General features: G+C 43.9%; 1 protein-coding gene across 2 annotated transcripts in view; it reads right to left on the reverse strand.

The window, feature by feature from the left end:
* SYN3 (synapsin III) overlaps window positions 1-22,579 on the reverse strand; it is a 196,889-nt gene that overhangs the window by 22,510 nt on the left and 151,800 nt on the right. For both annotated transcript variants that reach the window (XM_075075809.1, XM_075075817.1), the window contains exons 7-8: window positions 9,865-9,927; window positions 153-295 (exon numbers count right to left, since the gene is read on the reverse strand). In XM_075075809.1, coding sequence (XP_074931910.1) covers window positions 153-295; window positions 9,865-9,927 — 206 coding nt within the window. The remainder of the gene's footprint in view (window positions 1-152; window positions 296-9,864; window positions 9,928-22,579) is intronic.

The following is a 22,579-nucleotide window of genomic DNA, read 5'->3' on the forward strand; positions in this document are numbered from 1 at the left end:
AGGGATCTGGGTTCAGAGGTGGGAGCAGAACAGCAGGGCTATTCTTCAAGGAAATTAAGTCAGCTTCCTACTCCTGCCCAGAACAGACACCAATTGAATCACATCCACAGCACTGTCTCCCCCGTCTCACTCTGGCATAGCCACACACTCACATGTAAGCCTTGTAGTTGCTGCCAATTTTCTGGATTCGGATGTCATACTTGGAGTCAATGAACGGCTCGGTGGTGGCGTAGGTTTTTGCCATGGCTACTATGCTGGCCATGTCCCGGAAGTCGTGCTGGTTCTCAACTTTGACCTTGATTGCCAAAATCCAGTGAAAAAGTGACAAGAGCAAAAAGAACAGGAATACTTTGTGAGCAGAAGTCATCTCCGCACCTGAATAGCACAATGTCAGTTAAAAACCACACAGATGAAGCTGAGGACAGAGCAGAGATTGTGTGATTTAAAGACAGAAGTTCCACAGACCAACCCAGCCCAGAGCAAATCGACCCCTTTCTCTCTCCTCATGCACAAGCCCTGGTAATCCTGGCACGAAGGAGACGGCTAGACCTCTGCCCAGATGGCTCTTGCTAATGTTCTTTGCTTTTATGATGCTTCAGAAAAATATTTGACCTCTTAAGGGGCATTACTGCATTCAGACATTGGAACTGCTATTCCCCATGTTGGGATGGATGAAAACAGAGTATTTTGGGTGGTCAGGAAATAGAAACTAATGCCAGGAAATCAACAAGAGAGCTGGTTGTTTGCCACCTCTAGGCTTCAGTTCTCTGGCATTTCACATTATCCACACACACCCCCCTCCGTGCCCCCTGCAGACTTTCTTTGAGGAGTGGTGCAGGTCTGGCTGGAAGCAAGCTCTGAAGGAAAAGGGTGTCTTTGGGGGAGCCTGTGATTCTTGGGGAGATTTGTGTGAGTGTGATGCCATGGGCGCACGTGTGGGACAAATGGTTGGGTGTTAAACTTGAGTTACACTTGGAAATGAGAGGGCAGTGGCCTATGGCCTGAAGATTTTCTGAGAAGCTGGCTTTTCACAGATTTCTATTTGGTTATGAGACATGCTCTGTATCTTATTTAAAAAAGAAAAAAAGAAGAAAGAAGAACCAAAACAGCAGAAGCTCTAATCATACCATCAAATCTCTGCAAAAGCTACTTGGTTTTGGAGAGGAAAACTGAACAAGCAGGGAGCAAGAACACAGCAGAAAACTTCATCTCATTCATACTATCAACCCTGGCCTTTAGTCTGTTGGCAAAAACCTACTTGGTGCATCAGAGAAACCTGTGCAATTCTTGTTACTTTGAGTGGGATGGATGTAGGCAGGTTGCGTTAATTGGTGGAAAAAAAGACCAACATTGTGTGACAAGGGTGAGCGAGTGATTTTTTTACATATTACCTACACTTTGTACTTTGGTAATGCTTCGAGACCACAGTTCGGGATTGCAGTCCTGCTTTGCTAAGTGTTTACTTGCTCGTGACAACCAGTTGGTCTCTGCACCAGAAGAGTTTTCCAGTTGTGTCAGTGTGTGTGTTAAAAGAGGGTGATGCCAGACTATGTGGAGCCAGCTGAAGGAAATACATGCAATGGTATTTGGTGTTTCTTCGCAAAGAACAAATAAGTGGCTTTACATATCTGCCTTCAGCCATGAGAGGGCAGGAGCCATCTTCACTAGAGGACAGAAGACAAGCTTGTTTCTAATCTGTTTTATGCTGTTTAGACAAATTTCTATAAGCGCCAGCTGTAACAGAAGCCAAAGATACAGCCACATCCTGCTGCAGAAAAGATCTTGAGAACTGGAGAGGTTATGGGGAAGGTGAAAAGTGCAACTAGTTTGACCCATGATCATTTCTAGACACCTGAAGAAGAAGAAAAAAGGCCTGGTCTTTGCTTCTCCTCTTGCTGAATGCCAAATACCGCTAGTTCTCCTCCTTTTTGCTATGGTGAGGGTAGTGCTCTTGCTATTCAGATGCTACTGAGAAATGGAGCAGAGGAAGACAACAGTTGTCTGCGGGGTGGGAGGGTAGGAAAAAATTGGAATAGCAAACACAAAGGGGAAATGTAAAGGCAACCACAGCATGTCATCCAGGAGGAGCAGCCTTGCTCTGGGCTGTGTTGTTCCACTCTATGTCTGAGTGGGGTTGTGTGCAGTGCTGGCTGCCCCTGGCATGGAAGGGCAGGGTGAGGTGGTAGAAAAGCCCTGGAGGCAGCAGGGGGAGCGGAAGAGGGGAGCACCACACATGAAGGGGGGAGCCCCTAGCCTGAGCACAGCTTGCAAAATCCGGGGGGTGTTTCTGTGTAGGGGCCGGGTGTTTTTGTTGCACTGATAAGAGCAACACTGGGCTGAATGACCTTAAGTGAGAGAGTCCCACCCAGATGAGATGATGGCAGGAGGGAGCGCATGGGCAGGCGACGCACGGTGTTATGACATATTCTCCTGGACCCTTTTGGCAGTTGGAAAAGAAAAAAGCCATTATATAATGACCTACTTGGAACAGGGACATTTATGGGATTTGAAACAAAGCGCTGCTGCACTTGTGCAACAGATGTCTTTGGACCCTGGCTGAAATGTTTGCATTCCCAGCCCAGGAACGTTTGTCCCAGAGGCAGAAGAAGGCATGCTGCTTCCTTCTCCGGATTGGAATTAGACCATATTGTTATTGCTAGAAAGGAGCTGTATGCTCACCTTGTTAAATGGGATTTTTCCTCAAAAATACAGCATGCTATGGAAAGGAAGGGTCCATTTCTTCCTCCTTTCCTTCACCCCTCCCTATGGGGAGAGAGGGAAAGCACTTGAAGGTGTTTTCTCCAATGGGCCTGAGGATTTTTGGCTGGGTAAAGAGTTAAAGAGGGGGGGACTCAATAAGGACACAAAGTAAGAAATGAAAAACAAAGATGATGATTCCCACAGTGCTACACCACTGCACAGTCCTCAGGAAACAGCTCTGCCATCTTCCTTGGCTTGTGCCAGAGCTCTTCACATGGACTTTTCAGACAAAGCACCTCACAGAGGTCCCCTTTTAGGAGATCACAACCCTATTTCCCACCAGGCATCAAAATAATCACCACGCCAAAGCTGAAATCTGAGCCACTGTTTGTTAATCGTTAGAGCTGGCCAAATTTGACAAAATAACAGCCGTGTCCTGGGTTAACGCTGGTTTAGTCCAGCGTATGGTTATTACTTCATAAGCAGGAAGCACTCCAGTTACAGTCAAATTAGATTTATTTTCCTACCTTATCTATCAAGTCCACCATTTTATTAGCTTTATACTTTTAAATTTTGTATAATTCATTTCCTACTGCCATGTAACCCTTTTACATGTCAATAAAATATCCATTCTCCTAACAGGAGAAAAACCCCTAGAGATAACCCAAGCCAGGGTGGCTGTAGTGTGACGCCAGAGGGCATTATTTAAGAAGGGACTATTAAAAATCGTTCTAGAGCAAACAGTTACCAATTTACCTAATAAGGGATAAATCTGTCTTCTGAAATGGCAGGTTGGCCAATGCATGAAACTGAGAAAAGAAGTTGGAAAGAGATCAACAGGAAGCCATTTTTCTCTTTCTTTATTTTTTTTTTCAACCTTCTTAGGATAAATGCAATATCCCATTAGCTGCATAGAGGAGTGCAAACAGTGAGTGCAAACACAGCCCCTGCCCTGGCGGCCTGTTTGCTTAGCTGTGCTGGCTGTTTGAGCAGCAATAGACTCATTCTGGAGCCATCAGCTGCTGTTTGCTGTAGCATTTTAGTGACCTGTTGTGAAGAGTTTGGTCCACTGTGTTGACAAATGCCTTTTCTGAGAAAGAAAGCTCCCCATGACAGTCCCTGCTTCCCTTCCGGCTCTCTTTAATTCAGGCACTGGCCATGCCCTAGCGTGCTCCCTGTTGCTGCAGTCGAGAGAGGAGTCTGGCTGGACCGCTGGGGACATGCTCACACAGATGTGACCATCCCATTGCTAAGTGTTGGCACCTCAGAGGCTGATACTATGTGACCTGCAGCTGGTGTCTGTTTCCATGCTCAGCCTGCCCAAGAGGCACTGATCTTGCTGCCCTCGGCTGGAGAGTGGTCTGAGGGACAGATCAGGAACAAAAATTTCTGCCCCATCCCTGCTGTGGACCTTCTTTTGAGGGCTTCTTGCAAGACAGGATTTTGCAGAGTGGGTCCTGGCATTGTTAAAAACCCACTGTGGATGTTTCCCAGGCAGTCTGAGCCACCCCTGAGACCTGTGTGAGCACAGGTTCCTGCAGTGAGGGATCTGAGCAGAAATTTCTGCTTCCTCTGTCTTGTAGTTCCTGAGTCTACTGCCTCTTGTATACTCAAGATGTTCCTGACACCAGCATCTCAAGGCTACAGCACTCCTCTCTCATCTTTAGCCTAAGCACTGCAAGATATTGCCTCACAGTCCCCTTTTGCTTTCATTAGTTATGTGGCCTCATGAAAAAATGGTCAGTCAGCCCAAGAGGTATAATTATAGTAGTCTACTAGGGCTGCCCTAGCCTTGCCTTTCTCAGTGTCTTCCAGAGTTAACTCTGCCTCACAGGTTAAACCCACACTACTTTGGAGATGGCTTGCAGAAGCAGTTTCTGTATCCAAATTGGGGTTAGAGGCAGGTTCAGCTGGAAGGTAAGTGCTAAAGGCTGAGCCAGGGCTGGGCTTGGCAACGTGGTGTTTAACTGAGTCTTGGTAGGTTTGTGAAAATGTCTGAGTGTTTTCCTCCAGAGGAACTGGCGTGGCCATACAAAGCTTGTGATTTTTCATCCATCTTGATCTGCGCTTAGCCTTTCTGTAGTGACTTTGCTGTTTTGGGGCAGTAGGTCTTCAGGAATGGCTCTGCACAGAGGGTTTCCTGAGTCTCTCCTTCCCTCTACCCCAAATTATACTGCCCTTCTCAGAAAATACCCGGCCCAACAAACACACATTCAGTTTAGGCCTAACTTTGACCCACCTCAAAATAATAAAGACAAAACAAACTCTGCATTTTCTTGTTATCCTCACATTGAAGTTCTCCAGATGTTATGCTGCCTTTAATGCATTAAGCCTTATAACCCCTACTAACTTTCTAATAAAGAGCTGCTCTCAGCCCCAAGTCTTGGCAGCTTTGGTCCCCGATGTCTGCATCAGTCACTGTTTTCTGTGTCCAGCAAAAGGTTCCAGACTGATGTGCAGGAAAAGGGGATGCTTCTGCTATTTTCAAGATGGGTGGTACCTCCTTGCTCATGAGTCAGTGGGAATGCAGCGATTGGGCTGCTCTGTTGTGAATGTTACATGTCAAGTCATTATTTGTCCTCTGTAAAAGAAAATATTTGTTCCTTGACAAACTGAGGCAGCCCTTTCCCCTTCCTTTCCTTTTTAGCACACCGGATTTTCAAAGCTCTCACTTTTGGAATATTCTATTTCCAGTCCCGAGAGAGACAAGGTGACGAGCTGTCCTTCCTGATAAAAAGCTTGCAGTATTTTTACATTACAGAGTGGTTCTGTTTAGTTTGTGCTATATTTATGCCAGAGAGGGGAAAAAAAAAAAAGAGAAGTCTTTCCCATCCAGTAAGAGAGAAAATAACTCTGACCACATTATTATGAACAACAGGTTTTTCTTCTACAATGTAATAAATTCATCTGAGCCAGGATTTGTACTGGGAAGGTGTTTTCATAATTATGGGGCAGAAGGGGACAGGAGGTGACTCTTAAACTGGCCTAATTAGAGAGGTCTAAAAATAAAGTAAGAGTAGCAAAATAAATATATATTTATTAAATTCATATGAATATATATAGAGTCACATGAACAGATACTGGTTTTCCTCTCTTTGCAGATCTGGCAGTTGTTTCCTTCTCATGATCTGATCAGGAAGAGGTGAAGAGGCTCTTTGAGTGAATTTGCAGTGCTGGGCTCTGTTCCTAGGGCACTTTAGGGTCATGTTAGCACACAAATGGCAGATATTAGCACAGTCAGAGCTTTATTCTTTTCCATGGGCTCTGGCATTATCGGATCTGGAGCCAGGAAGAAGTGTTATTCCTTTCTCACTGTAGTGCTCACCCTATCCAGTGGGGACCCCCCAGCCACATCTGGTGTAGGTAGGCTCAAACTGCACTATGCTTAAAAATGCCTTGACCTGTAAGAACTGCTGGGTAAATAATAGTTCAGTTCTGCGCAGGGAAGGACGTCTCCTCTCAGTGTCCATCTACGGTTTCCCTGGAAGAATCCTTGAGTTCTGTTCACGCCATGAGCCTGGCCAACTTAAAACATGAGAAAGGTCCTTCTCTGCTGTCTCCATTGTAAACCATTGTCTGAGCAATATTTTTACAGATATTGTATTTATGTCAATACTGTATTGGACCAGCAGCACACAGAGCACTTGTTATGATCTTCCAGTGCCAGTGAGATACAGAGTGTTTCCAAATTTTGGAAGTGGGATAATGATGGTCATGGGAGGGGCTGAAGGGCAAATGCCATGTTTTTAGTTGAGAAGGTTGCCTGGGGCCCCTTTGTCTCTCTGGGTGAAGGCTATTCCCGCTGTTTCTGATCAAGTCAATAGAGGCCATTGTTTCTGGGTTTCTCAATTGAAATTTAAAAAGATGCATTTTACTGAGAATTTATTTTCTTCATCTCCAGCTGCACCTTACATGCATGCATCACTTGGCAAGAGCACTTCTATCACTAATCATATACTGCCACCCCATTTTTTCTAACCTTGAGTACTAACTTAACTGTTCCTCTTCCAAGCTAAAGACAGTCAATAGAGCCTGTTTCTTACAAGCCCTAACAGAGTTATTTTTCTTTTTAGCTTTGAGGATTCTCTTCAGTCTTTTGATTAAAAAATTTGGTGAGTGTATTTTGGGAAAATGTGAATACAAAGGATATGTGAAAATTAAAGTCTGAGTATTATAATGATGCTTTTTCTAGCCATTATTGCAAAATAATAAACATAGTACTTCTTATAGTGCCAAAAGTCTTATGAACATGAATTAGCAATAAGTATCAGGTAAACACTATAATCCTTCTGGTCTGTAACACAGAGAAACTGAAGAACTGTGAAATGACACAAATCTCCCTGTAAGTCAATGGTGGAGCTCTTTGGGGAAGAGGCCTTTTCTGTGTCTGGAGTTTTTCTGGCTCCTGGCCACTGCCTCAGTACAAATAAAGAATAACAGTGTCCGGACATCCCATCTTTGCTCATTCTTCTAAGTTTTGGTGCCTCCCATTATATGTGATTGTATCATTAATAACAAGAAAAATGTAAGTACTTCCTTGACAATTTCTGCTGGTAGTGAGATTGTAATCTGAATGCTCACATCCTTTGAAGCACCCATTACAGGTACAAGTGCATGGCTCACTATCTTGGCACTATCGTTTGTTGCAGTAGGTACTATTTTTAATAGTCACATGTGTACTTTGGCTAATAGGTTGGTTATTTTATCCTTTGTTTCTTCAGTCACTGCTTTTGTATAAAACGTGACCCAATGCATGTGCTTTGTTAACATTTACTTTCTTACACTCAACTAAACCAAAAGCAAACCTCTCTCTTTTCATATTACATATATTTTACAGCTAAAGACCTGCTATTTCCTGCCATCATCTCTACTTCTGAAGACCAATGCAAAGAAATCCTGTAATCTCTTTATCATCACTGATTATTACTTTTACATTACAATGGTTAAAACCACCATTATGTCTCCTGGACACTTTCCTTTTCTGAACTACTTAACTGGAGGTTTGACTTTTTTTAACTATAGGTGTTACTTTCCTAGTATGGCCATAGTTCTTATTATCTGTATTTCTCCTAACATCTTCTGTGGGCTCTTTCTGCCAGCCCCACCTGGTCTTGAACCCTATTGTCTTAAAAACAACATGAAACAAATTCCTGTTACTTGTCTTTTAAACCAACGGACTTGTTCTTTATTTTATTTTCACTTTCTCTCTTCTCTTTTTGCTCTATGAAATGAAATGTGGTGGGACTTCAAGAAGACTAATTTAATCAGTCTCAGCTTTCCTTCAGGCTGCTTGTGGCTGGAGAAGGGCCCAAACTAAAACCATAAGGTCAACAACCCTTCCTTCCTGTACCTTCCCCATCTACTGAACAGAGCAGTGTTGAAACTCTGTGCCCAAATCCACATCCAGTCTTTGCTAGTAGTCCCTAATTTCATAATGAACTAAAGTAAACTTGGCTTCAGACCAACTCTTTCTTCTAAGATGCTGGCTGTCAGCCTATCTTCATCTGGAACGACTTCCTACGTAACCCCCTTGTACAATTGTGCATACAATTGTGCTTGGAGTTTGAACAGAAACCCTCTTCCCCTATAACTTGTGACAGCAAAAATCAACATCATTAAAGAATAAAATGGGAGGAAAAGTGAGAGGTGGAAGAAGATCTGGTGTCTGGTGCAGAAAACAACAGCTCAATATTCTGCTGAGAGTTTTGTCTGGAAACACTGTTAAGGCTGGACTACTTTTCTCTGATTCTGCCCTCATTTCTGTAGCCACTGAGGGTCCTTTGTGCACAAAAGAGGCACATGAAGCCCTCCCTGCATTGCAGATGAAATTGCAGAGCAGTCAGAGAGGTCCAGGGTTGCAGGGTCTCAAGGAACTCAAAACCTTTCCTCAGGGAGAGGTTTCTTTCTCCTGGTTTGTCCCGGTTGGATTTTGCTAATGAAATCCTTCCTAGGGACATGTTCAGTGGCTCGTGCTACAAGCACCTCTAGGCTGTCTGCATGTACTCTAATTCGATGACACCTCTGCCTGTTTAACATACACAGCACCAATATTTTAACAAACATTTCCTGCTTATTTAAATGTTTGTTCTTTGATGCTGAATGCCAACTCCACCGCTGGCCCAGGGATCTGAGCCCACTTCCTCTCTGGCACCTACCATCCAGACAGGGGAACATTGCGACCAAAGCAAGAAAGATTATGAGAGCTTCCATGTGCAATCCAGGGAGCCAGAAAGGACTTCTGTTTCCAGAGCACAAGCAAACAAGCTGTACCAAGTGTAAGTTTGGTGTACCTATATATAATTTTCAGGCAAAGTGTGAGGCTGAGAGAAGGTCTGTCTGTTCTAGGGAAGCAGTGTGACAGGAGTATCAGTTATGAAGTTCGTGTGCCACCCATTTGGATTTGGAGGTGATATATCAGAATTATGTACTTCTGAACAAATCAAGTTTTAGACAGATAGGGGATGCTTTTTAAAAAGTTATATGCAAGAAAGAGGAGGCTAAATTGCAGCAGGAATGTGCTGGCAATGCCTCACTGAAAGGGGAGCCCAGTCACCCCAAGAAACAGGGGCTGCTAATTCACTGGGGGAATAAAGATCCCAGAGAGCCTGGGAAAAACAAACAGGTCCTTCTGGGGAGTGAACTGTTTTTCAGGATTCCTTGGCAGGCAACCAGCCACTCTGCTTTGTAAGGTCTTGTTCTTCCTTGCAAGGAGGAAAAAAATAACTGAAGGGCTCCCATTTTATTGAATAAGGTCGTCATAATGCGCTCAAAAAGACCAGTACCGCTGCTCCTCATTGTGAGAGCTATGGGGTGTAGCTGCACATTACAGGTGCTTGAATAAACAACATTACCAACTTTCAGGAGAGCAGAAAATATATAAAAGACAAGCCTAATGATTTCAGCCTAGCCAGCTTTTCCCCCACTCTTCACAGCCCCCCTTCCCACATCCCAGACAGACTCCAACCCAATACCACTGCCTGTCTCCGAGTGCGTGACAGTGGAAAAAGGCCTTTTCTCCCACAGGAACAGTCAGTGCAACCCAGATAGGCTGTGGGGAGGTTTAACCCCTTCGCTGGCTGACCACACGATGTGTACAGTCACAGGAATGCTGTGCCACATATATATCTGTTTCCTGCACTACCCATATTTTTTTCTTTTACTTACCTTCCCCATTCCAGCATGTGCATGTCCCAGCTTGACCACTACAGGGAAATTTGGAGTTGTGAGCTGAAAGACAAAAGACAGAGCTCCTCCTTAGTATTTCTTTCCAGTCATGGAGTTTTAAAGAGTTTACTTTTATTTAATAGCTTTTATCCCCTTCCTGGATGCTGACGGGATGATAAAAAGGTCAAATAAAGATTGCCCAGGTGGTAGAACAATAAGCAAACAGGTCTTCACTGGGACCCATATGATCGGAAATGGAGGCCAGGCAGAGTTCCTCAGATCAGACCGACTTGTGCTGCCTGAGAGCAATAACCTCTAAACCCCTATTTTTCTCTTGTTGCTTTTCCCACCCTGTACATATGGATGTGTGTACACTCATATGCATGTAAAAAAAGCTGTCCCTGCAAGCTTGAGTAAGTGAACACTTTCAAGATGCTGAAAACATCTGAATTGTGAGAAAGGCAAGGGTGGTTAGTTTTGTTCCACACAGATTGCTTTGGCCTTTAAGGAGTGTGAGCAGTCCCTCAGCAGCTCACATTCCCTTCCCATCAGCAAGGAAGCAAGGAGAGAGGGATCAGGGGCCAGCCCTTGGGTACTACTTACAAAGTCTATCTATTCTTAAAGCCTCTTCCTCTCTTCTCTAACTTCAGGGGTGGGTATAGGGAATAAAAGACAACAAAGAAGGGTTGGGAGTCACAATAAAAATAGAAAAAATTGTGTCATGTCTTCTCCCTGGCTTGTGTGGTGTTTACATTGGGCAGGGTCCTGCCACCAAGACATGCAAGCGCATCTTAATGCACATGTGGGATTTTACGTGGAGAACTGCAAGTATCCTCTCTGCCTTCTATTCCCCAGTTTCGTGCTCATGCAAGGATTCACTTGGAGTGATCAGCTGAGAGCTGGGTGGCTGGACTGGTCGGAAGTGCACGTGCCCAGTGTAACCAGGATATATATACCACTCCTCCAATACATACTAGTTGGTCCATTTCTACACCTCTGCTGATCTTCATCTTGTCCTGTGCTCCTGATTCTTGTGATCTACATGCTATCCATTCAGTACATAACCTGTTATTTTTTATTGCATATTTAATTGTCTTTAACAGGAATTCTTTTAAAAGACACTTTTATCTTTACCCAAATGACTGAAGCAAAGAGCTCTATTCACTAAGCTGTTAACCTGGAGATTTGGCAATGGGATGGAGTTGAATTTTGACAGATAAATGGCACTCCTATTTATTTAAGTTTGAGGATAGATAAACAAATTGTTCTTGTGCTAATTACCAATTGTCTGGACGGACAGGCAGGCGCTACGCCCTAAAGATAGAATGGTGCTGCAGTCTCCATCTGTGGCAGCTCGCTATAAATAACAAAATTAGTAATGAACACTGATATCTTTTGCTATTCATCTGCTTATGTAAAGAAATGTCACAGGAGAGGGGAACAGTGAGGGTATCATTTTCTCAAACAACCTGTGTCACTTGCGAGGACCTTCTTCAGACAGAAAGCTGAAGGATCCTCTTTGGGCCACAGAAGGGCACACAGCTGCAATAAATCACAGTCCTTGCACAGGCAGGGACCAGCCCCTGCTGTTTCAGAAGAGGAAGCAAGAGATTGTAATAGGTGGCCATCCTGAAGCCCCAGAGTTAAGCATATGTCCAGACACATGACTTTGTGCTCTATTTCCCCTTCGCCTCTCTAATTTGTTCTAAGAGCCTGAAACTTAATTTGCTGCTGGCATAAATGAATCAAATGGAGGACTGCACCTGAGGCTTACTGAAGATAGGGCTACGGATGTACCATGTCTGGCCTTTAATGCTGGAATATGAAAAGTAACCTAGTAGTTAGGGCACCCACCTGCTCAGACTCTGGGAGACCTGGCTTGCTTCCCAGCTCTGTCATCCATGCCCCATGCACACTGTTTGAGCCAAAGCGCTTGCAAGCCCCGGCCTCTGTTCCCTGTTTGTGAGCAGAGGTGGCAGCTGTTCCTACTGCACAGGAAAACCAAGCTGCACGCTGCGAGCTGGCCTAATACCCTGGCAAGGAGGCCAGAGAAGTGTGTGGGACAGATAATGTTATATCACCAGCTCAGAGCAGCCAGAGGCAGGAAGCGATGCCTCTGCTGCCCTGTTTGTGTACCCTACCTGCGGGTTTTGCTGAGGGAGCCTGGCTCGAGCATGGGGCCCGGGAGTGGGAAGCATCTGTTTTCCTGTGTACATGCAAAGAAAGTTTGGGATCTAATAAACAACCCAAGTTTACTGTTAGCCTGGAAGAAACCACCAGCAATGACAACACTGCTCAAATCTCCCCTTTCTCTTCACTTCTTGGAACTGTGAGTTCAGCTTTCTTGGCCTCATCATGTGTACAGGTCACCAGCTGGTGCCAGAGCATGCTAGATTCACAAGCCACTTGGGCTAGCCACAGTGCCTGGGGCTTGGGGTGAAACAGATCCAGACTTTGCTTGTGTGGCAACCATGCTGGAAAAGCTGCAGAGAAATGGCACATGGTTTGCCAGGAGTCTGCCTTCTGCCACTGAAACCACACCAAATTTCCATGTATGCGAACCTGTCTTATGGAGAAACCAGTGAGAGAGATCAGCACATACACTTAGCTGCATTTTATAATGGGTTTATCTACTGACAGTGGAGTGCCCTTAGTCTGTGCTGAAGTTGAGTGGAATTGAAAGCTCTCAATAGTTCACAGGACTACAGCAACCAGAGTCCACAACCAACCAATAATGGAGCTAGGAAGCCCTTGCTGAAGTGGTGGAAGTGGGCTGAACTCCACCGCCGTCAAGGGAGATATTGCCAGCTTCCACCAGAGTCTTGTTGGGACCCTATGTTGCTAATAAGGTGGCCAGCCAGCATGCTTGGCAAGCACCCAGATGAATAGGGAAGCTGAAGGAAGGGAGAATGCATTATACGTGCCACTATGAGGCAATTCACACACATACATGATGAGAAGTTCTGAGGATGGCCACAGCTGCCACAAGGGCGAAACCCCAAGATGAGTATTTACACATACTCATAGATTACCTGGGAAAGAAGATGCTTATAATCAAAGGATAACACCAGATTTTAATAAGAAAAGCATGTTTTTACTGAAATAATGCAAAGAAATATGTCTGTGTCTTTCTATGCATTTGTTTATGTTTTGTAAAAGCTCTTTTTTCTTGGAAAAATGAGAAAAAACACTTTGATGCTTTTAAAATGTGCACAAACTGGTGGCAGGGCTGGTATAGATGATGTCTGCTGGGACTGTAGCACTGCAGCTAGCTCAGTGATCGGATGCAGGGTGTTAGTTCATATGCATAACTCAACCCTTTGAATTAAAATCCTATAAATGTATTCCCAGATGTTGTCACACAAAAGCCTTAAGATGGCAAGGTTTACATATGTGTCTAGGTCTTGGTGCATGAAGATGCTTGTTTAGAGCCAAGCAGGAGTTTGAATCCTGAATTAAGATCTCAGCAAAGCCATCTTTGGTTGGAGTGAAGGGAGAGTCATGAAGTTATTTCCAACTTACAACACTGGTGGCCCAAAGTATACAATTTTAGCCCCTCATTTTAAGGGCTCTGCTCTGTGTCTAGTATCACTGCAAAGATCACTTTGCAATTAATCAGTATTTTGACACTGGTGTGTAAAAGTGAGTGCCGGTATGCATACATTAGCCTCTATTTGAAAACACATGGCTGTTAACTATGACACTTTCCCCTTTCCTCTTTCCCCTCCTGTCCAACAAATAATGAGTTTTTCAATACTTCTTGCAAATATATAAATATTTTCTTTATTTACTGGTGGTGGACCAGTAGAACGGAGTTGGATCTTAATTGATCTGAAGGGAGGAATCTTAGATGAAACATGATCTATCCCATAAAACAACAATTTCCAAGATTATGATCTTAGGTCTGTGATTTTGTGTACTGTCCTGTAGTCCATAAACAATGCAGAATGTCTCTTTTGATTTCCTTCTGCCACATTGAGTTTTGTGCATTAGTTCACATTATCCATCTCATTTCATACGATGCACTTCCATTTTCCAGTATTATTCTTTCTTTTGCAAAGCCTTTGCAGTCAATGCTAAAATGAATAGTCCAGGGTGCAATGACATTATGGATAATCACAGAATCACAGAATGGCAGGGGTTGGAAGGGACCTCTAGAGATCATCTTGTCCAAACTCCCTGCTTGAGCAGGTACACTTAGAGCAGGGGGCACAGGACTGCATCCAGGCAGGTTTTGAATGTCTCCACAGAAGAAGACTCCACAAGTTCCCTGGGCAGCCTGTTCCACTGCTCTGTCACCCTCACAGTAAAGGATTTTTTTCTCATATTTAAGTGGAGCTTCCTGTGTTCCAACTTGTGCCCATTGCCCCTTGTCCTGTCATTGGGCACTATTGAAAAGAGTCTAGTCCCATTGTCCTGACACCCACCCTTTAGATATTTATAAGTATTGACGAGATCCCCCCTCAGTCTTCTCTTCTCCAGGCTGAACAGACCCAAGTCTTTCAGCCTTTCCTTCTAAGGGAGATGCTCTGGATAATATTAGGAAGAATCTGGGGAGATGGGAGATGAAGGCATTAAAACTTTGGTGTTTTGGCACCAGTATTGTATTACCATAGTGTCTAGAGTTTTCAGGCCAGAAGCCCCCATAGCACAAGGCACTGCAATTTTTGCTTCACCCTTCCCCCAGGAGTAATATTGTGAACTTTTCAAGCTTTTATACTCTAAAACTGACCTTTATGTTTATTTAGCTGCCTTTACTTGTATGGTGACAAAATCTGTTTTGGGTGGGTCCCTAATGGATTATGAGAATGTTGTTCATGCACTTGAGAGCTAAATACTGAAAGTAATGTGTGTGGCACTTCCCTGGTGTTCCTTCCAATTCAGTTGGAGGATCAGTGAATATGTATGATTTAGTGTAAAAGCAAGCAAGCTGATTCAAACCTACAGGAAAGTAATGATGGCATGACATGATGTCATTGTGTTTATGGAACTATCTAACTAAAAATCTGAGCTGAAGATCAGCGCTGGTTGTAGGCCAGCCTTGCCAGGCATGGTAAAGTCAGGGCTGTATAGTGAAATACGGAGAAGAAGCAGCAGTGCTCCCTATTATTCACTTACTCACTCATGAATTGACATAATCACCAACTGCATGCAGCACAGCTCACTCAGTGGATGAATACTGTGACCCCATACAAGTTTGTGGTGGCCAAAGGCTATGACAGACAAGTCCTTCCCCTCTGCTGTTTACCAGATTGGAAATAGTGTAAGAAACAACAAGCAATGATGGGAGAACATGTAAACAATATGAGTTTCCAGCATTAACATCTGTACTCTATTACAGACACGTGATACAGATTCCTTTAAAATGCACACGTGTGTATTCATTACTCTATTATAATTATAACACAATGAAGAAAAAATCGTTAGCTGGGGAAAGAGGACCTATACTTCCAAGCCATCTGAAATCCTGAGGCAGAGTATGTATCCTCAAGGGTCTCCAGAGGAAGGGGGAGATTGGGGTTATAATAAGAAAAGTGATGAGATACTTGTGACAGGAGTTCAACAACAGCTGGATCAAGACAGCATTGTACAAGGTAGGACCTGAAGCGGTATGGTGATAGATGTGATGGCAGCTGGAATACAACAGTGCTCCTTCTAGCAAAAGAGGAGACAGCATATCATTTTAGGATGGGTTAAGTTTTACAGAGCTTTACTGATCTGAGGTGATGAAATTGGTGCTGTGGACGAGATGGATGATTTAGTCTACAGTAGTTTTAGTAGTCTGTAACGGAGGCTTGTAAAATCAAATGGGACTAAACTAACACACTTGATGCAAAGCACTGTGAGGGCAGAGGCCAAAGTTTTAGCAAGCAAGCAAGTTTTGGAGGTGGCATAAAGAAGAAGCAAGAATGAGGCGGCTGATTACAAGGTTTAGGGGGAGAAAAAATATTCAATAATTTGAAGGGGACCTCACTACTGCAAGCCTGGATAACTGTGAGAGCAATGGGAGGACCAGGAATGAGTGCAAAGCGAAGGGTTAGATTTAAGATGCTTTAGATGGCAGCTTCAGATAGGAATGAATATAGCAATTAACTAGATGGAGAGACAGCACAAATTAATTTGTGCTGCTAACTGAAGTCAGCAGTACCTTAGGTTGTGAGGATCCTTCAGAGTGGAAAAAAAAATTCTCCTTTGGTTCTATCATTGCTTTTAAAAAGCAAAACACAAAAAAAAAAAAAAAAAAAGAAAACCCAACAGCAACATTACTTAATCCCCACATCCTGGAGTAAACAAACCACAAACCAATGTTTCAGAGCTCCTAACACTTGCTGCAGTTAGAACTTGTCACAGAAGCAAGTGGAAAGGGTTAAGCACAAAACAGAACTTTTTGTTATTAATTCCACCTCTAATGTTACATAACCTCCATTATTTGAGACAGGATGCTTTTGGGTTCCCAGTGGTCCCCCTCAGCATTTGGAGGATAAGAGTGTGGGCATTTGATATTATTCTCATTCCCTTGGAGCTTCAAGTGTGAGAATTATATGAACATATCCAGACAAGCAGATGCTTAGCAAAAAAATAATATAGTACATGTGTGTGTATGCGCATGTGTGTGCTTGTATTCACACACACATCTAGCAGTTCTGGTCAATAAATCCCTATCACCACATCGTCAAATACAGGCAAGTTTTTAACAAGTTATTATGAGTACACAGAAAAGTTTGGTTTCTTAAAGCATGGTGTTTGCTTAGCCAGTATTTTGCAGTGTTCCTTTAGGGAATCCTCTTGTCTTTTCTTGCTTGCTAGGAGAGTGAATAGATTCCCCCAACTCCTGATGTTAAAAAAATGTTTAAATATTTTTTGCAGGACGCAGTGGAAGAGAAGAAATTAATGAGTTTCCTCTCCCCTCCCCCCTCCCCCCAACCTGAATTGGGTACTTTTTGCTGTGTTTTTCTCTAATTAGAAAATTCCCCATGTAAACACATTGCAGAGGGAGAGATGGTGAACACCAGTTGTTGACAGGGTGGTGAACTCTCTAGGAATTTTCTTTTGATGGGTTACCTTTGGAAAAAATGTAGCATGTAAGCTGTGAGAGAAGATACAGTAAGGAGACAGAGGGATAAAAAAATGCTTTATGAAGTTATGCTGGAATCTTCAAAGTTATTTCTCTTCAAAGAACCCGTAAGGTTCATGAGATGCTGGCTGACAGGGCCCTCTCTTCACTCGGAAGGTTAGACTGTCCCTTTTTTGGGGCAAACTGAATTCTTACTAACTTCAAAATGAACAGCATGGGGTTTCTTTGGAGAGAACAAAACTTCCCTGAACTTCACAGTGGAAAACAACCTTCAGTAACAGGCACCGCAGGAGTAGTTAGGTCTCACTGAAGCTGATCCTTCCCCTACTACTGCTGGTCTCTAACCTCACCATGCCGTCTGCTGCAGGTTCTTTCCTGTCTCCAAAGGGCAAAGGGAATACCGTTGTCACCCCAGCTTTTACACAAAGTGAAATCACATGCCCTGACTGCAAAGCTCAGGAGAATCACACACGACTCCAAGAGCTTGGTCATGATTTCACAACCTTCTATAACACATTTGAGAGTGGTGCAGTTATGTCAGTGTAAAATGAGAAGCGGACCCTGGCCATATTAGTATGTTAATCGAGAAACACTCTGCCTGACACACAAATGGCTTTGATGTTTTATTGTAAGTCTCATACTGTGTAGCTGTGCCAATGACCCCGTGTTGTCTTGGCTGACATTGCCATGTCAGACACTGGCAGGAAGAGGACCACAAGCAATGAGCCATGGACACTGCCTGGTACAGGGAATGGGATACCATGGTCCACTGGAACATCTGAAATACCCTCTGGGCTCCTGAAAGCTGTTGGGCAATGGATCACCACCTCCTTCCTTCTTGCCATTCTTCAGCACTCAGAGCTATAGAAATAGCAGCACAGAGAACCAGGCAGTCACAGCTGGGCTTAAAAAGGGGAAACATCCCTGTTTTATTTTTATACTTTTTTAAAAGCATAGCTGGTAATCTTGATTAATGCTCCAGAGCATAAGGAACTTCAGACATAAAGAAGAACAAGGAACATGGGAAGCATCATCCTGCAGCTGGCATCTCAGGCTACTTCTATATTAGTAAACAGAGCAATGCCATGGCAGGGACAATGGCCCTGAGTTGCTTCTACTGTTAAATTTTTAGACTGATCTCTGGAATATTCTGGCTTAAGCCAAACAGCCTTCTCCCAAACATTTCCCAAGCACAGCATGGAAACCAGCATAAGTCTGCAGCCGTACCCCACAGGATACTTTGGAGGCTAAGAGTCTGATGGCACACTGGGGTTGGACCATGTTAGAATTGCCAGGAAATGGGCCTGGCACTACATGGTTTGCTACTGTTAAGGTAGCCTCAGTCTGTCTCACAGGGTTGAGCAGGAGAGAAGTTTTTATCTTACATTATGCCCTACTTTTGTGCACTTTTACATTAGTGTTTTATTTCATTTGTACAGACAAATGGTCTATCACATGTGGCCATATGTCATATCACTCCCATATGATAATTTCTACTGACTACCTTTTTTCAGACTGAATTCATAGTGGATGCATTTTTCACCTACAGCCACAGATACTTACACCACATTTCTTTTGTCCACTGACCTGGAAAGTCAGGTATTACCTCACATGAGAAGGGTTTATGCTATGGGCCTGGTTTGTCCTATTTTACAGCCAGATCTTATTTTCAGCATTTTGAGCCCTTAGGCTCATGTAGGAATTCAAATACTTGTCTAATATGGCCTGGCAGTGAGATACACATCCCCTGCTTTTTGTGCTCTGGGACATAAATGTAGGGAGTAAGTGTCTCTAAAGCCCTGTTCCACAGACCTACCTCCTCCATGGGCTGTACATGGAGTTGAACATCATTATCATTAGCTCTTCTGAACTCTGAAGTTGTTGTGGCATCCTTTGTAGGCACCTAGAGCAGGTGGGGGCCAAGCATGAGCCTTGTTCATCCTACATCCTCGTTCATGTGCTTCACAGTTTCAAGATTCTTTCTCCAGATAAAAATCTTCTGTGTTTATCCAGACTAATTTTTGCCTCATGTCAGAGACACTGAGGACATGAAAGGCAGCCATTGTATCCTCTGATTGAATTAGCTCTGTGTCTCTTGAGATTTTTAAGGAAATTTCAAATTACATGTTTTTAGTGGGAGCCAAAAACTGTAGGAAGGGCGGTATTTCACCATATCTACCAATCCAACTGTTGCTTGGGGAAGAAAATGAGGTCCCAAAGTGCAAACTTCATATTTTCAAAGCTGAAAGTGTCATGTTTCAATGATTCTGTGAATAAGCACTAGTTCACTTTTTTTAATCTGAAGGAGAAATGAAATGCTTCCAAACTGTAAAAGGGAAGTTTTTCTGACATATTTAATTCTTGAGGCTTTTTGAGATTTTGACTTTGGGATAGGGAAATAATCTGAAACCTTGAAACCTCTCAAGAGCTGAGAAAACCTTTTCCTACCTAAGCTTTAGGGGCATGAGCCCACAATGGCACCACATAGGTATTTGTCTCCCTCTTGTGGCTTATTCCATGAGATAAGATACAATCCTGCTCCACCTGTTTGCTAAAGCCATTAGAGCTTCCAACAAAGTGGAATAAATATTTCCAGTGGATGTCCTGTGCAACTATCCTATATGCAAACTTTGACTGTGACCTCAGTGCTGAGGGATACCCTAGTTTGCCATTAGGAGTCAAAACCAGTAGGTCAGTCGAGCAGGCTCCACACAGGACATAGGCAGGGTTATTTTCAGCTGGGCCTGGCTTCTGTTTACATCTTTCCCAGCTCTAATGAGAAAGGGGCTCCTGAAGTGAATGCATTCAGAGGAAGACAGAAGAAACCACTGTGTGGCTCAGCCTTTTTCATCTCGCAACCACCACCTCGGTCAGCGGCATTTTTCCCCTGCTGAGCACACAGTTGATGGACCGCAGGCTGCAGTGGCCAGGAATGGCAAGCAGCAGGAAGCAGAGAAATTCCTTTTGGAGTAACACATAGACCCTCTTCTTTAGGTTGGGCAAGGCTGGAGCAGCAAAGGATGCTGTGGTCTCTGTGAGCCTACTCCTTCTGTTTTGTCTAGAGAGAAAGGGTTCGCCCTTTACTGGAAAAAGAGGTGGAGACCTAAGCTGATTTCATCTGTGAGGCAATATCTCTACTTCTCTGGGATAAATGAGACAAATGTGAGTGAGCTGGTCCACACCCAATACAGTAAGGTATTCGTTTCTTTCCCAGGCACATTACTGAGGCTGTCATGAGATCCAGGTAGGATTTTGGAATGTGGGCAGAAACCTGCATGGAGGTAAATTGGCATGTGCCCAAAAGAAGGGCATTGGGCTCACCAGGGGAGCTCATGCCTGGCACTTGGTCTGGAGACAGTGCCAGGCAGAGGGGGTGAGGCAAGAGAAGCAGAGACACCACTCACCTAGGCTATCTGTTGTCACCGAATGCACTTCCTTCCATCATTGCACGAGCATTGTACTCACATGCGAAGTCTGAAACTAGTCTGGAAAGATGGGTACTTGTTTCCTTATTAAAATGCTACCTCTTTTCTTCTGATCAGACTTCATGCCATTAAATTATATTCCAAAACTTGTTGCTGAAGTAATTTAGAGTGGTCCTGGCTTTATTTCTCATGGAGGTAGTGTCAGCATCTCAGAAATGCAGCGGCTGAACTTCTCTGCTGAGCTTTTTGGCTGTACAAACAGTTGCTATCAAAAAATATATATAGACCAAACTTCAGGGGAGTGTGAGCTCCTTTTAAACAAAAAGGAAAAAAAATCTTTCACTGACAAAGAAAAAATGTTTGCTGTCTCAAAGAAGCTAAAACATACCTCAGTCTGTTTAGGACTACTCAAAACCGGTAAGATAAAACTTAGTCTCAAGTGACAGAAGCCAACTGGGCTTTTAATTTTTTATTTGTTTTGTTTCTTAAATTCTGAAATCAAAGATAGCTTTGTATACACTTATCCTTGCGGGATTCTCAGCTGATGGGTTTTCACCCATCAGTTGTGGGTGGGACAATGAAGAAAATGTTCAAAGCTTCCCCTGCAGAGGTGGCTCAGCTAATTCCATGCTGAGAGAGTAGCAGGTGTCCAGGCTGTGTGTGCACTTTTGGACTTCAGTAGCAAGAATCTCTGATACTGGACCTTGAGGACAGAATACTATTTCATATGCATTTTGTAGACAGCCCTCATTAGCTAAATTAGTTTGTCTGCATCATAAATGTAAAGCAGCGCACACTGGATTTGTCTCTAATTGTGGCATTGCTGTGGTGATGGGTTGCAGACTTTTTTTTTTTAACTTTCTCATTAGTACTTAGCTTTAGGCATTTGTGAGAAACCACAGCCTCCAAAAGCTCCCACTCCTGTCCTCTTAATTTTGACTCACAAGGTTTTAATGGATGAACAGAAAGCAAAGAAAGCCTTTGGTTCTCATACCATTCAGCAAACCTCCGGCTGGCACTGGCATTGTTTGGGAACCCTTGTGGGGATGAAAGCAAACTCTGTACAGATGTGGCCTCTTCTAAGACCGCTCTTTAAGGCCTGTTGATTCTCAGAACAAAAAACACGTGAGGAGGGTGACTGGCAGGGGATTTCCATGGCGCGTTCAAGTGAAGTTATTTTAAACTGATCCTGCACCACACAGGGCTAGCAAGGGGTTCCCAAAAGCACAAATGGTGCTGTGACCCTTTTTATGCAGTGAATTTTTCTGTAACCTCAGTGGGACCAGAGCCGGCACGTCTGCTCCACACTGTGGGACACTGCGTGGAGATCCTCCGGGCTGATAGGCTCATGAAGCACATGGTGATGCAGGCTCACCAGTTTGGAGCTGGGAAATGTGGAGCTGGGAAATGTAGACCTGTATGAATGTGGCAAAAAAGTCACATGTAGATGGCTTATGCAGAGAGAGCTCGGGTGTTTCTCTTCCCAGGCCTTTCTAGGGAGGGAGAGGGGGCATAGCATGCATAGATCTGGCCACTGTGTATTTTTGGACCTTGGTCTCCACCCATGAGAAATTAATGGGGTGAAGCCACCTGGTTGGGTATCTCTGTGACTGCCATGAAGACACGCTCATGGGGCACTTATGAAAAATCCTGTCCTTTCTTCTTCAGTCCTCACATGGGGAGTTTATGAGGCATGATATGCAAACCCTGTCCCATGAAAGGATTAACCAGCTCTCTGAAACTGGGAGTGGTAAATGGGGTCCCTCCTGAAACAAATCCCACCATGAGTATGATCACTGATTAAATCGAGGCTTTGGATGGTAAAACTGTAACCAGGGCAGGAAATTTGATTACATCCATCAATCCAGCTGTCTGACCTCATGCAGATAATGCTATCCTGAGCTCATCACTATGGCAGCATGGCATCTCACATGTAAAGACCAAAGCCCTGGCCGCACTGAGGGCAATGGGAGTTAGCTCATTCATTTTGATGAGGCTATGGTTTCTTTTGCAATGTCTGGTGAGAATGTTTATCTCAAATTCCTCTCCCACCCTGAGGTATTTTCACTGTTTTATTACTTGATGATGCAACCTTTAAGCAATCCTGTGAGGATGGCCTTTCGTGCCCAAAGTTGAGGCTGACCGAGAGTAGGAGGGCAGTTGAGAGGCTGCCTTCAGCTTATGACGCAGGAACCCAGGGGGACGTGGACCAAAG

This window comes from Phalacrocorax aristotelis, chromosome 1 (assembly GCF_949628215.1).
Source record: "Phalacrocorax aristotelis chromosome 1, bGulAri2.1, whole genome shotgun sequence".
Classification (NCBI taxonomy): Eukaryota; Metazoa; Chordata; class Aves; order Suliformes; family Phalacrocoracidae; genus Phalacrocorax; species Phalacrocorax aristotelis.